Source organism: Danio rerio, chromosome 10, assembly GCF_052040795.2.
Source record: "Danio rerio strain M-AB ecotype USA chromosome 10, GRCz13ab, whole genome shotgun sequence".
Classification (NCBI taxonomy): Eukaryota; Metazoa; Chordata; class Actinopteri; order Cypriniformes; family Danionidae; genus Danio; species Danio rerio.
Window position 1 is genome coordinate 11,667,501 of NC_141030.1, and position 16,402 is coordinate 11,683,902.

Here is a 16,402-nt window from a genome sequence, read left to right on the forward strand (position 1 = left end):
TCCTTGACCACAGCCTTCCAAAACACTAGAGGGCGAGAAAGAGAAGTCTCGTTAAACTTGCCGAGAGCCCGAACAAGCGATCTCTGTTTCCACCTAAAATAAAATGTTAAATTAATTAATTTAAATCATTATTATTATTTGACCGATACTCTTTTTTTTATTTACTAATAATAGCTATTATATAGTTGCATTATTGACTATTTTATACGTTCAATAACAAACATTATAACAATTATAGTTTGCTTTATTTAAAATTAATAATGATATTTATCTTAGAATTATGTTAACATGTTATTGGGTGTGTTACAAAGACGTAGCCATATTTAAATCCAATAATTACCTGAAGAGCAAACAAAAATAGGCTATGTTATCATTTAAAACAACGTAAATATTATGAAATAATAATAATATTAATTTCTCTAAATTAGGTAATTTATATGCAAATTAGAAGCATTTTTATATTGACGTGTACATTTCAAATACACGCAGTAAAATACAGCACTGTATTAAAGCCACGTCTGAATAATTTATTTATTTAAATACTACTTTGAATACTATTTATTTATTTATTTATTTATTTATTTATTTATTTATTTATTCATCCATTCATTCATTATTTCTTTAGTCAGTCTCCAGTGTTGTTGTTCCTGCAGCTACCGGAAGTACTGCACTCGCTGTGGATTCTGTTTCTAGAGTAAAGGGCGACTCACATCCAGACGTTCAGTGTTGAGTTTAATGTGTCACCAGGAGCCCCTCTGGATCATTGCGTTCCCATATCAGACATCATCCAGGAGACACAATAATGCTGCAGAACACAGGGTGAGTTTCAACAGTATTTTTGCTGTGTGCTTTATAATAGGACGCTTTATTAAATCACGTAGAAAAACATAAAGTCCGTGTTCCGAGTTGTGAATGACACGAGAGAACTGGACCGATTTTAACAAGTCTGCAGCCTTGCGTTAAGAGTGTAACGTTAGCTGATTACACTGCAGTCTAGTGAAAATTATGCACATTTCAGAAGATTGTAGAAACATGTTTCATATCTTGTTAGTGTTTATCTAAGTTTAGTAGTTTGACCTTTACCCTAAAATCATACGCGCAAGTGTCAAGGAATGCCAAATCAAACAACTGGACAGACAATAGCGTTATACAAGACTGGACCATAGGACACACAGGACAAAAAAAACGAACTACAGAAATAGATAGGTGTGTGTGTGTGTGTGTGTGTGTGTGTGTGTGTGTGTGTGTGTGTGTGTGTGTGTGTGTGTGTGTGTGTGTGTGACTGTGAGAGAGAATAGAAACACACGTCATACTACAACAAAGAAAAAAAGATGATTTCTATGTGTGTGTGAAACTATATATAAAAAGAATCACATATAAAATAAAAGTTGTTTTGACAATATTGTTTGTTAGACTTTTTTTATTTCAAAAGGAAATTCACTTCACAGCAGTGCTCTCCATACTAAAAATAGATAAAATAAGTTACATATGTATAATAATAAAATTACATGTATACTGCACATCTTAGTTTCAAATGAGTAAACACTTGTCCATATCTAATAACTATGACAATTCAGCACAATTGATCTAGTATGATTTTGGTTATGCAATCTGATCACTGTTGGTAAAAAATTACTTCCTGTATCTTTTTCTGTAACCCCGGGGTTGAATTAATCCTGCTTTAATAGAGCTTGCAAACGCTTGGACTATATAAAAAAGGGAGGATTATCGTGGTTCATCATACTGACAAATTTGTCCATCATTCGATTATGTGCAATTTCCTCAATTTCTGTTTAATGGAGAGATTTTTTTCAACACATTTGTGGACATAATAGTTTTAATAATTCATTTCTAATAACTAATTTATTTTATTTTTGCCATGATGACAGTAAATAATATTTGATAAGATATTTTTCAAGACACTTCTGTACAGCTTAAAGTCTAGATCCGATCGGGACCGGTCATGCAGTTTCAGACTCAATCGGAATCGTACGTTACCTCCCGATCAAGACTTGAATATATATATATATATATATATATATATATATATATATATATATATATATATATATATATATATATATATATATATATATATATATATATATATATATTTATTTATTTATTAGTCATTATTTTTTTTTACACATCTATAGTTATGCAGTAGCACTGAGTTAGACCTCTTTCTTAACTTCACACAGGAACAGCAAAGTAGCAGAGACGCTATTGGTTAAATGCCAGAAAAGTAGAACACAGAAACAGCTTAACAACAATATATGATAATAATAAATAAACTCTTATATTTGTTTCATGTGTATGCAGTATACACAAATAATACAGACATAATACAGGCAAAAAATCTGAAAACATGGCACCTTTGTAGTTATTTTTTGTTTGTTATTTTATGAAACAGAATATATGTTTTACTTCCAAAAAACCTTCAGCAGATGAATTCACTAACAAAATGTGATAAACATACCTACATATGCATATCTATTAAATAAATTGTTTAACTTTGATTTTAGACTTTACATAAGAATATAATTATATCTGAAGATCATCGTTTGTTTCGTGCATTGATTATGAAACAATCTGATTAATAAATGATTATTTGTTCATTTTAGGAAGTTGGCAGGATGCACCATTTTCATAACCGGAGCAAGTCGAGGTATTGGCAAGGCCATTGCTCTGAAAGCTGCGCAGGATGGAGCCAATGTAGTCATCGCTGCCAAAACAGCTGATCCACATCCCAAACTCCCCGGCACCATCTACACAGCTGCAGCAGAGAGTGAGAGTTTATTTTAACAAAAATCAGCATCACAGAGTGCACGTTTCCTGTACATGTTCTTTGTAGAGAAGCAAAACAATGAACTTACAGGATCTGTTCACTTCCAAATTAAAGATTTCCTGATAATTTACTCATCCTAGATGTTCATTTCTTTCTTTATTAAGTCGAAAACAAATTTAAAGGGGTAGTTCACCTTAAAAAACTTATTTACTCACTAATAACTCAGCTTCTATTGGTATTAAACATTTATAAGTTTCTTTTTTCGGTTCAACACAAAAAATGATACATTGAAGAAAGTCGAAAACTTGTAACCATTGACATCCATAGTACAAAAAACAAATACTATGAAAGTCAACAGAACTGATCTCCAGCTTTCTTCAAAATAGCTTTTTTTGTGTTCAACAGAAGAGAGACAAGTAAAGGGTGAGTAAATATTGGCAAATGTTAATTTTTCATCTCTTTAAGCTTTTTGAGGTAAAAATTCCATAATATCTGTATTGTGGACTTCTATTGTGCTTAGTGGTTTGAACTTCAATAAGGCAGTTAAAAAGAAGCTTCAAAAGGCCCTATATCAGGGTTTTTCAAAGTCTAAGACAGTGGGCCTCCCTTTTGACACAACTTTATCCATTGGCGCCCCCCTCTTCCCAAACACACACGCACGCACGCACGCACGCACGCACGCACGCACACACACACACACACGCACACAAACACACACACATATATATATATATATATATATATATATATATATATATATATATATATATATATATATATATATATATATATATATAAAGACAGATGTCAGACTGTTAACTCACTTTTATCATCATTTGCATGAAAGTGCAATTATTTACAGAGTAATAACAAGTATTTTAATATAACATTTTTAAAACTAGGATGATGGTTCAATATGAATAGAACAGATCCAAGAACTGTCCATCCCAGTCAAAACAGTCGAAGTTTTGCGGGTCTCATGCTGGCATTAGCCAAAATATTTTGACAAACCACACATAAAGGTCGTGGTTCATCAGCTGGTCCTGTCCACGTAAATCCTAAACTCAAATACTGATCATCATATCGTCGTCTTTTGGGTTTAAGCCCTGAACTTGAAGGCTTTTGTGGCGAGGGGGCGTGGCCGAGAGCCGTGGGAACGGAGTGAGGCCACCGCGTAAGTTAATACACCTGCGGTGCGCACCTGCCTCGGATCCCACGGAAGGAGCTCTGGATCATAAAAGGAGAAACGAGGACAGAGGAAGCCGAGAGAGCACCAGGCCCGGACATATTTTACTTTTGCTTTCAGCTCCTCACGGAGACTGCCATCCGTTTGTTTTGGTTTAGACACGGAGGCTGCCGTCACTGTTATTAATAAATCATTTTAAAACTGCGTCGGTTCTCCACCTCTTTCTTCCCGGCGGCCAAAGGGCCGTGAACTTCATTACAGCTTTGAAACCGACCCATTGTATTAGCAGGCATATACCTGTATTGGCGGGCTTGCCAAACAGAAGCGAATTCACAGCTATGGCCTTCTGGGTAAAAAGGTTTTCTTATATTTGACGTATTATTTTTTTGCTTTGTTTAATTAAAACGTTTAAATATAATAAAAAATACATATAATAATTAAACTTAATAATTATATTTTTATTATATTATATTTTTTCCCGCGCCTCCCCTGACATGCTCTGGCGCCCCCAGGGGAGGCGCGCCTCACACTTTGAAAACCCCTGCCCTATATTATCTCTTACCTAGCAAAACAATTTGTAATTTGTTCATCGTTTGGTCATTAAAAATGTCTTTTAACTACAAAACCTTCTCTTGCACATTCTTGAATGCACACTTTTATGGTTAACATGTATGTAATTATTTTTTTTAATCATTTTCTTGTTTAAATGGTCATATTCTTGGGTAAGACCCTTACCCTGGGATCATTTAAAGCAGGAATGTTCAAACTAGGTCCTGGTGGGCTGGTGTCCTGCAAAGTTTTGTTCCAACCCCAATCCGACACACCTGGGCTAGCTAATCAAGCTCTTACTAGGCTTTTTAGAAACATCCTTGCAGCTGTGTTGAGCAAGTTGCAGCTAAAATCTGCAGGACACTGGCCCTCCAGGATCGAGTTTGGACACCCCTGTCATTTGTAGCTGTACTAAAACTAAAATTTGCAAGTTTAAACCACTGATCACGATAGAAGTCCACTATATGAAGAAAAATCCTACATGTTTTGTTTAAAAAAAAAAAAAAACGAATTTATTTTTGACTGAAGAAAGAATTTATCTTTCTATCTTAGATAGAAAAGGTTGAGTAAGAAAATATTGAATTTTGGAAAATAAATCTACTTGCTACTTCACCAACGTCACTTTAGAGCTAGTACTTGAATGACTCTCTAGCGTAATGTATAAAGTGATGTCAAAACAGTTTTGCTCACATTTTAAGATTATATGGCTGAATGGCATGAAATGCCATCAGTCAACAGCAGAGGTGGGCAAACTACGGCCCACCGGCCATATCCGGCCTACTAAACACTTTCATCCGGCCCGCGAGGGAGTTTTTAAAATGCTGCTTCTGAGTAATGGTTTGGTTCAGAATTAGTAAATTAATGATGCAATTACAAGTGAACGCCATGTGATGGCAGTGTTGCACGCGGTACAGTTAGTACAACCATTATAATTATAACTAGTGCTGTCAATCGATTAAAAAAAATTAACTAATTAATTGCACTTTTTAAAAAAATTAATCACATTTAAAAGACTGAAACTTGTTATTTTGGCTATATGAATGTAAAATTAATGTAAACGCAAGACAAAAACTATTTCAATTCAAAATATAATTCATTATTAGAATTTTTGTTTAACTTGTAACACAGATTTCTTTATACAAACAACATACCCACAATAAACCTTCAAAATCCTAGCTTGACAGAAATATTTATTACAGAAATAAAAACACAGGCATGGTAGAGCCATTTGAGTTTTAAACCATAAATGCCATTAAAGAAAACATTGATTTCCATGTTGGATACTAAGTGGACTGCAAAAAAATGCCAAAATACAGGCATTACAGATATGGAAAATGGAAAATAATAATAATAATAAAGTATTGACAAACAATTGCCCTCATTGCATTGACGTAGCAGACTCCAGACTTTGACACCCTTGCGTAGAGAGGGGACCAGGCCTAATGTTCACATTAACACACTCATAATAACATGACTTGGAATAACAAAGACTAAGATTTCTCTTCCGTTTCATCTCATTGTTTTATGATTGATATGAACATATTGATAAAAGCTCAAATGAGATTGTTGTACATTTGACTCAAATAATGTAATAATTGCTGGTTAAATGTGTTAATTTTTGTCACAGAATATATATTCCATGCATACATTCACTTTAAAAGGTTATTTTATGAAGGATTTATGGTTTTATCAAGTTTTATGATAATTGATCTGTATATTCTAAAAGCAGTGCAAATTAGATTATTGTAAATTTGACTGAATAGTAAACATTAAGAATTAGTTTTAATGTGTTAATATGAGATCTTTTTCTATCAGACAATATCTTTTCTATTCTCCACTGTAAAAATTATTACATTATTATTATTATTATTATTATATTTTATATAGAATTATTTCATTGTTTTATGATGATTGATAAGTAAATATAAATAGCAGTGCAAATTAATTTGACTTGTAAATTTGACTTAATAATATTTAAAAAATATGTTTTGTGTTAATGTGACATGTTTCTGTTGGATATTATGTTTCTTGCATACTGCCACTATAAATAGAAGTTATTTTTTGCAAAACTTGATGTGGCCCTCAGGTCTAAAAAGTTTGCCCACTGCTGGTCTACAGAGATATCTCGTAGTATTTCACTGTTGCAATCGAGAGATTACAATAAAACTATGGTATAAATACAGCACTACAACATACAAAAGAGAGAGATCGAGTTAGAAAGTCATTTACCTGTTTAATAATGATTTGATCAGCTATAGTTTAAAACTGCGCTGTTTTCTTTTAGGACTTATTATGTGGTGTCTGTTGCCATCTTGTGGATAAACATCATCAACCGTCTTAGCTCAAAGACAGGCTAATGGCCGCCGATGCGCTGTCTTTTCGAAATTATAAATATTTAAAATAGGCACTTTCCTTATAAATAAATTTCATGGTTGCAATCTAAACAACTACATTCTTGACTAAAAAAGCCTCAAAAATACAGTATGTTGCCCAACAGCAGTAGTATTTGTCAAACTGTAGAGTATCCTCTGCTTGTTGCTGTATGTAGGCAGAGTAATACACAAGGGTAAAGAGGCTGGACAAGTGCTGTTATTTGCAGAACATTGCACGGCTATCAGCCAATCAGATTCAAGAACCAGACAGAACTGTTGTATAAATAAAGATAACAGTAGTGCAAAGGTTTTAGCACTTAAAATATATGAACTGTAGATTATTATAGCATCTATATTATGACTGGGTGATATCAAATGACTTGAAGTGTGCAATGAATGTATTCCAGTCTACATTACACACTTACATCTGCCTGGATTGTTGACACAAGGCCAAGGCTTCATGCTGGCCATTGGAAACTTGATTAATGACTGCTTGGCTGTTAATTTTAAACAGTCATCACTTGAATGCTTGAACCTATTAGGAGATTTGTTGCTGACCATGTGTGTGGCATGTTGAACACAGTGTACTATACACATCTGCTTATAGCTGTACGAGCATGCACTGTCAACAAAGGGTCCGCTTATATTGGCTGTATAAATGTGACTTGACACAACAAATTTGCAGGAGTTATAGCTTTTTTTTTTTTAAATAAACTTCAGCAAAGCTGCATTTATTTGATTACATTTACAGTAGACATGTTGTGAAATATTTTTTTTATGTTTTAATATGTATAAGTTTGATGCTAAATATGTAAAAGATGGTGTATATAGACTTTGTACATTGTTTTTCTCATTTATGATAGTATTAAAATTGTAATTTTACCAAGGCATGAGCTTTTACAATTCAACAAAATAATCTGCCAATGGGGTAAGCAAAATAATCTTATGTTGAAAGGAAAAACAAGAATATTTTGCTTGTTTTAAGGAAAAGTTTTTCTTAATTTTGGCATATTATTTCTTAAATCAAGACAATATGTTTCGCTTGTCTAGAAAAGGCTTCTGGATTTAAGAATTTTTAGATATTTGGACTAGAAGCAAGACAAACAATTTAAGTATGAAAACCATTTTTTGCAGTGTATCAAAAACGTTTATCAGCATTCATACCTAAGCAATTTCTATAAATTATATATATAAAATATGTAATAAATATAAATACAAGGGGCGATGCAGTGGCGCAGTAGGTAGTGCTGTCACCTCACAGCAAGGTCACTGGTTCGAACCTCGGCTCAGTTGGCGTTTCTGTGTGGAGTTTGCATGTTCTCCCTGAGTTCGCGTGGGTTGCACCTCCAGGTGCTCCGGTTTCCCCCCACAGTCCAAAAACATGCGGTATAGGTGAATTGGGTAGGATAAATTGTCCATAGTGTGTGGATGTTTCCCTGAGATGGGTTGCAGCTGGAAGGGCATCCGCTGCGTAAAAATGTGCTGGATAAGTTGGCAATTAATTCCGCTGTGGCGACACCGGATTAATAAAGGGACAAGGCCGACAAGAAAATGAATGAATGAATAGGTGATATATCAGATATATCAGATCGGAGTGAATGTGCAAAATCACTCCCTGACATTAGATAGTGCTTAATGAAGAACAGAAATACCCCTGGACACAAGGTGCTGTTCAACATAATGTTCAACAGATGTTCTTACTCCTGAAGTTTTGTGTTGGTGTTCATGCTCACATTAGTGCTCTTTGTTTAGTTGTAAGGCGTTAAATGTCTGCTATTTCGCATCACTGAAAATCCTCCATGTGTGAGCCTTAAAAGGGACCTATTATGCCCCTTAGAACAAGATGTAAAATAAGTCTCTGATGTCCCTAGAGTGTGTATTTGATGTTTCAGCTATAAATACCAAACAAATAATGTTTTATAACTCCTTGAAACTGCTCATTTTTGGCTTTGATCATGCCATTTTGGTCACTGTCACTTTAAATTTTAATCAGATTGTGGTGCTCCCAGTCTTCTTTTCAAAAGAGGGCAGAACTACAAATGTGTCAGCTTAGTGGCAGATTCAAAAACAAGACTAAGGGTGCTTTCACACCTGCCTTATTTAGTTAGATTGAATCGCACTAGAGTTCGTTTTCCCTTTTGGTGTGGTTCGTTTGGGCAGGTGAGAATGCAGCAATCGTACTCGAGTGCGCACCAAATGTGGACCAAGTAAGCGTACCGAGACCTGCTTGAAGAGGTGGTCTCAGAAAGCTTTCAAACGAACCCTGGAGCGGTTAGTTTTTGGTGAGAATATAATTCGTACTAAAACAGGTCCAACCACAAAAAGTACTGCGCCTTTTGGACTAATTCAGCTGCCGTAGGCCGATGCACTGTGCATTATGGGATATGGAGGAAAAATATTTGTTGACAGCGCTTTACCAAAAGAGAGGGGGGGGGGGGAACATTACCTGATGCATCGTTAGTAATATTTCCGCAAGATGACCATGTTGCAGTTTAGCTAAATTAATTCACGCCTTCTCCTGAACTGACGAGCGATGCATTAAAACACTGTTTTCCAGCTGCAGCCGCACTTCATTCTTGAAATGTATAGTTTGTCTAAAGCAGGGATACAGTCAGTCAGCTCAGTCGTTCCTTCATAGTAAAAAAGCGACATTTTGTGTCTGCCGGTTTTGTTTACCTGAGGGACTTCATTGGCATTTTCCCGCACCAGAATTCTGACCAATCAATAAGCAGTTTAGGAAATATGTTCAACAACATCTGGCCAATAAGAGATGTGGATTTTGTCAGTTGACTGCATTTTGGTTCGATTCAACTAGTTCGGACTAAAGCCAGCAATGTGGTGTAAAAACAACCCAAAGACTGCAGAAAATGCAACAATGTATTATTTATTGCCCTTGGTCCGGACCAAATGAAGCGAACTACAGATGTGAAAGCACCCTAAGGTCCTGTCCTATGCTAATGAGGGAGAGAATGTCACTAATGGGTGGGGCTTTCCCCCTGTTCAATGGGAGTATGGCAAAGTGTTTCTGCAAATTGTTTTTATGAAGTGTGATTATAAAAATCAAACTAATACATTTAACTGTTAGTGGCTGGTTATATTTACAGACTATTGCCACACAACTGTGCTTTAACCCCTTATAAAAGTGATTTTTGCATGATAGGTCCCCTTTAAGCTTGTGACTTGCTGCCACCTACTGGTGGTGTTGATGTCAAATTTATTTATCGATAAATCAGTCAAGACCAAAACTAAAACCCACTGAGCATAATATAGGTTTATAGTTATCGCGTTCAAACAACATTCAAAAAAATATTGAACATTTTGGGTAAATAATTGATACCCCAACACAAAGTATATTTCATCTAACCTCTTTTTCTTTTTTGTTTTGCTGTATTTGTGTTTGATAGTTGAAGCAGCTGGAGGGAAAGCACTGCCGTGTATTGTGGACGTCCGTGATGAGAAGCAGATCAATGATGCTGTTGAACAGGCTGTGGAGAAGTTTGGAGGTATTTGGATCTACCATGTCTGTTCTTCTTAGACTCTTCTTTTTAGCACAAGTTTGTGTTTTTATTTATTTTTAATTTTTCCCCTCATTCTGTTGACAGGGATTGACATATTGGTCAACAATGCCAGTGCCATCAATTTAACAGGGACTCTTCAGACTCCAATGAAAAAGGCTGACCTCATGCTGGGCATCAATCTCAGGGGAACATACCTGACGTGAGTGTAAATACTATGTTATGACATTGACTATTAATAGTTTTTAGTCTCTGACCTGAAAGGCAGAGCATCAGTGGAGCTGCAGTACAGAACTCTCAGGTTTCCATTTGTTTCAAGTCAATAGATATTTATAAGAGATTGTTTTTACTCTTTAAAGAGGGATATTAACACAGATATGTGAACAAACCACATTTTGGCCACTTGTGAGCCATACACACTTTACATGTAAGCAGGGAAAAAAATCACACAGATTCTGATTCACTCAAATTAGAGTCAGTCCTTGTTCATTTGTGGAAATTCATCTGAAATGAATCATGCTCTCGTGTCTGCAGTGTAAGCAGATAGATTGGATTTTCACCTGTCAGTGCAAGCCGCACGTCATAAAAAAGGTAGCAAATGACATCATCTTTGATGCTTTCATCTTGGAACAGACTTCAGCAGAGTCCCAAACTTGTATACAATGACAAAAAAAGAAAGATTTCAGTATGTTAATAATCACATCATCTGTTAAAAAACAAATCACATTACTTGCACTAAAATGTGTATAAAAATAGGTGGATGGAAATGTAGTTAGTGGCCACCAGCACTTTTAAAATAAAAATTTATACAGACAAAACAAAAGTAATACCTGTGGTTCCTGTTGAGTTATATTGAGTTTTTATGAAGCAGAACAACCAGTCTGGGCAAGAAAATTAACATTATTTAAAACACTTTTTAATCCAGCTCTTTTTAAATAGTTATCTTTTAGGGGGTTTTCACCTTTTATTGGAACAGATAGTGGAGAGTTTAGACAGGAAAGTGTGGGGAGGGGAAAGAGGGGAAAGATAATCGAAGGCAAGTCATTTAAACACCTGTTTTAATATTGTAGTTCAACACTAGGCAATTAGCACCAACAAATCCATAGCCCTTTTAACTAGTTTTGAACCTGCACTATTTCTCTAACTGTGGCTGCTGTTTTATTACAGGTCTAAACTGTGCATTCCACATCTTCTGAAGAGCAAAAACCCTCACATACTAAACCTCAGCCCACCTCTCAACCTCAACCCCATTTGGTTTAAAAACCACACGGGTGAGTGGAAGATCACATTCAGTGCACAAGAGCATTGGGTCTCATTCACTAATAAATGCATATGTTCTTCGTGTTTATACACACATTGGAACTTCTCATGAATACTTTTCTCTTAATTCACAACGTGCATTAGCACACAAAATTCATTCTTCTGTAATCTGTTGCGTTACACTGCTTATATTTGAGTGTACGTATTTTTATGGAATGAGACCCATTGGTTCAAAAATACTTAAGTTCAGTGCCATTATTTACTAAGGAAATGTTCATTGTTTTCCATTTTGTTTATTTAGCTTACACCATTGCAAAGTATGGCATGTCCATGTGTGTACTGGGAATGGCAGAAGAGTTCAGAGGATCCATTGCCGTTAATGCCTTATGGCCAAAGACAGGTAATAATGGGCTTCATACATCAGGCATTAAATACTGTGCCTTCTTTATGCCGTTTTAAAGGTCGTCTTATTCACCTTATTCTCAGCTGACGAGTGGGCGCTGCCATTTGAATCTTTTTGTCTCGCGACTTCCGGTCACATTCACTTCCATTCATTTTTTGACGTTAACAACTGCTCGTTACGCTGCTTGATGTTGCAATTTAATATTTTCTTATTATATTATGCTACTTGGTCTGTGTAGTCATGCAAACATTTATTTGTTGAGCAAGTAGTTTGGCCATTTTCTGCCGTTTATTATTCCTAGTCATTTCTCCCATAGGCGAATGAATCGGAAGTTCTAAGACAATCGCGAAAACAGGTGCACTTCCGCATTTTAGAATAAGGTAAATACGGTGGTGTTGAAAGTCAGTAAACAAACTGCAATTTCTTTAGCCACATCTTAAATTCCTTCAAATTCTGAATGATTAAGAAGAAATTTTGAAATTGTTTCCTAATATTTATCTCTACTTAGGGCTGTTTTAAGCCATTCGACCAAAAGTCTTTATTTTATTAGGTTGTATTCAATCACATGGTTCTGGTGATGCATGAAATTCAGATGGAGGGCAAGATGTAAAAAAAAGTGAATGGAAAACATAGGGTAATGTCTGTATTTTTGCGATTTATGCCATATTTAAGGATATATAAATATAAAATAACCACATATGTTAGGCATGATCCTTATATCATGAAGAGGGCCGAGTTTTCTACTGAACTAAAATATATTTATTTGCCTGTCATTGAGGTAGTAGATACTGTATAAGCTACTACATTACATGTTTGGAAGCATACTATAGAAAATTACAAATTAAACTGTCATAGTAATTATATCGTCACTGTACAACGTTACGGTATTTATTACATTTTATCAGTTTACTATGCTACAGTCTTCTGCAGTATTCATAAACAAAGAGTTGTACACATTATACACTTTACTATGTGGCTAAAAAACATGTTTATTATAAATTACTATAGATTTCCCCATGTGGATATCTTTCAGATATCACGAAATAAAAGATGATAGCATACAAAAGCAAGGATGCATAGTCTACATTATTATATATTTATTTTTGTAAGGGGAGAAAAGTCCTCCACAATAGTAACTATAAAGTTTTGTCACTAGGGTTACATTTCTTTTTTATTCGATCTGATTTTACCATCAGCAAACATATACTGCTGCTGTGCATCTCGATGTTCATGGTAGGGTTGCTTATTCTGCCGAAATGCTAGTAAAGATTTGGATTATTGCAAAACAAGATGGAGATTTCATAGCAGCGATCACATGGCAGAGTACGTTATTTATATTCTCCTGGATTTTGTGTGTGTTTTGGTGTATTTATCTGATTTTTATATAACACATTAACATATTTATACACATAACTAGGCCTGTATATAATCTTTATTGGTGCTGTTATTATCTTTATTATCGTCTTCAAAAAATGTTTTTTACAGATGGATTTATTGAATAAATGTTTATTACATGCCACCTTATGTTTTTCAGCCAGTTTCTTGAACTTTCTCCCCTTTATGAGCAAAAACTTTTGGAAGTCTGTAAAAGCTATTCTGCATTTCTTATTTTGGCTGATTTAAACAGTTATAAACAATATGTGTTCTGATAGCGATCACTTCCTGCCCTCTATTTGAATTTTGCACATCATCAATGGCGTCAGGTAAAAACAACCTACAGTGATGTATTTTAAACGGGTATTTTCTAATTGCGATGTCATCTATATTTTAGAGACCAGTAAAATTTTACAATTCTCAACAACACAACACAATAGAGTACAAGGGAATCTGATACTAGAGACAAACAAATGAAAAAGTCCTCAGTTCTATAATAAAATAATAATAACTGGCTGTACTAAAAAAGCTTTAATTTTTTTTATGCAAACCTTTAGTATTCAGTTAACAGAAATTAAAGGAATATATCAAAGCAAATACTCAGACTTCAATTGGAGATAACTCAAACAAACTTTATTTTCCATTGGATTAACTTGAATTTAAGAATAACAATGTGTGCTAGCAAAAAAAAAAAGCTACAGAATTTTGATTTCACACAGACTTTACACTTTATGAACCAACCGATTCTCTATGGATTTAGATGCAATTCAGTATTGATACAATACATCGATATATTGATAAGAATTTTTCTAATGCTTATTACCTTTAGCCATTCAGACGGCTGCCATGGACATGTTGGGCGGTTCTGAGGTTGGCAAGCAGTGCAGGAAGGTGGAGATCATGGCTGATGCAGCATACGCCATCTTCAAACAACCCACCAGCTTCACCGGACAGTTTGTTATTGATGAGGACATTCTCAAAAAGGAGGGCATTAAAGATTTTGATGTTTATGCTGTTGAGCCAGGTCGGTTCTACATGATTGATTTTTCACATTAAGATGGCAAAAAAAAAGAAGTATTTTTTTAATTTACTAATGATGAATATATGTTGATATGTTTGTATAAACATTCCTCCACAACTTCTAGTATTTTTAAAAATTCTGTATTCAATGAAATGATATAATATTGGAAAATGTGAATATGTTTATTTATTTAGGTCATCCATTGCTTCCTGACTTTTTCTTGGACGGCCAGCCTGAGGATCTAGTCAAGCATATGGAGGCACATGGTGAATTATAAGTCATAATGAACACATTTAAAGTATTGTTCTGCTTGGTATTCAACTTCTAAGTGCACTTCAGCAGTCTTCTCAGTTAGTTTCAATATTTCTTTTCAGGTGCCACTCCGGCGTTCACAACTGCAAAAGCAGATCCCGTTGCCGCAGGACCAGTTTCTGAGATGTTCAATACAATCAGAGGAATTATCAGTCCAGAGATGGTGAAAACCACACAAGGAGTGTACAAATTTAACTTAGCAGGTATTTTAACTATTTGAGTTCTTTTAAGCTTTTGTGGCCTTTCAGTCTTCAAAATGTCATATTTTTCCAATAATAAACAAAAGTGTGTAAAAGCCACATGTGAAAAAGTAACGTGCGTTGGTAAATAATTATTGTAACATAATAAGTATAAAAAGTTTTTTTTTTATTTATGACAAAATCTCTTTTGTGACTTTCTTATGTTTTTTCATCCTATAATCTGACAAAAAATCCAAACTATGGGATATTCATTCCAGATTATGAAACGGAAATTGCAGTATTATAGCTTCATAGTGTTTTTTTATTTTTCATATTATAAATATAATGACCTAATTATTAGATATTGAGCTAACTGAGGTATTAATTCAATTTCTGCAAAGGTAATTGTTGATTTACAGACTCATTATGATTCCTAATCACAGCCCTTTTACCATTAACTTGCAACAAATTGTTTAGCTAAAGAAAAAGAAATGTGTTTTAGCAAAATAAGCTAAATTTTGATTACACACACACTTTAAAAAAAAGATAAGTCGCATTTGTATTTGTTGCCGTTATTTACAGGCGAGCATGCTGGAGTCTGGTATCTTGACCTGAAGAACGATGCTGGAAGTGCTGGAAATGGGGAACCTCCTGTCAAAGCTGATGTTGTCATGTCGATGGACAGTGAGGATTTTGTCAAGATGTTTGGAGGTAAAAGAAGCACTGAAATTGAGTTATGGGGTGTTGTGTTTTAAATCTAAAAACTTGAGGCACTAATGAATGTTCTTCATCAACAGGGAAATTAAAGCCAACCATGGCCTTCATGTCTGGAAAGCTGACTATTAAGGGTGACATGGGCCTTGCCATCAAACTGGAGAAGATGATGGCCATGATGAAGTCTAAACTGTGAACACATCACGCAGTCTCCTGCCTTACAAGATGTACATGATGACCTCTTTTCTATATCAGTGTTTTTTGATTAAACTAATTGTTCAGATTGTACTAATTTTAATAAAGAACTATCAGGTAGTTATAGTTTCTTTACTTAATGCAAGTAGCATAGAGTTCATTATTGGCTGCCCACTTTTACTGCAGCACTGGCCCTGAAAGTGATTGAAAGTTAAAGTGAAATGTATTGTTCCCTTTGGAATTTCAAAGAAATCTTTGTTAAAACAAGATAAACTGAACCTCAATGAGAAGGTTTGATTTTAAGTTGGGAAAATACCACACAAAAAAAAAACAAATGCACATATATAAATAATGATTCATGGTGCTTCTTTGGAGTGGGCAGAGCCAAACTTTTTGTTTTGCATAGCTAACTCACTGCATCTGTGGTTGAATTTCCTGCAGATATTTCACTATTAAATGCTTTAAATATGTTGAACTAGTGAACAGAGGACCGAATGTCAACCTCGGAGCTAAACCCATAATTAACCTTTTAAC

General features: G+C 34.8%; 1 protein-coding gene across 1 annotated transcript; it reads left to right on the plus strand.

Moving 5' to 3' along the window:
- Window positions 1-718: 718 nt before the first annotated feature.
- Window positions 719-16,008, plus strand: hsdl2 (hydroxysteroid dehydrogenase like 2). Its single transcript, NM_199599.2, is given in 11 exon segments — window positions 719-819; window positions 2,625-2,788; window positions 10,300-10,398; window positions 10,498-10,612; window positions 11,578-11,681; window positions 11,972-12,070; window positions 14,277-14,471; window positions 14,663-14,734; window positions 14,843-14,983; window positions 15,542-15,670; window positions 15,757-16,008. Coding segments are annotated over 11 exon segments (1,248 nt in total). The 5' UTR covers window positions 719-802; the 3' UTR covers window positions 15,870-16,008.
- The last annotated feature ends 394 nt before the right edge of the window (window positions 16,009-16,402 follow it).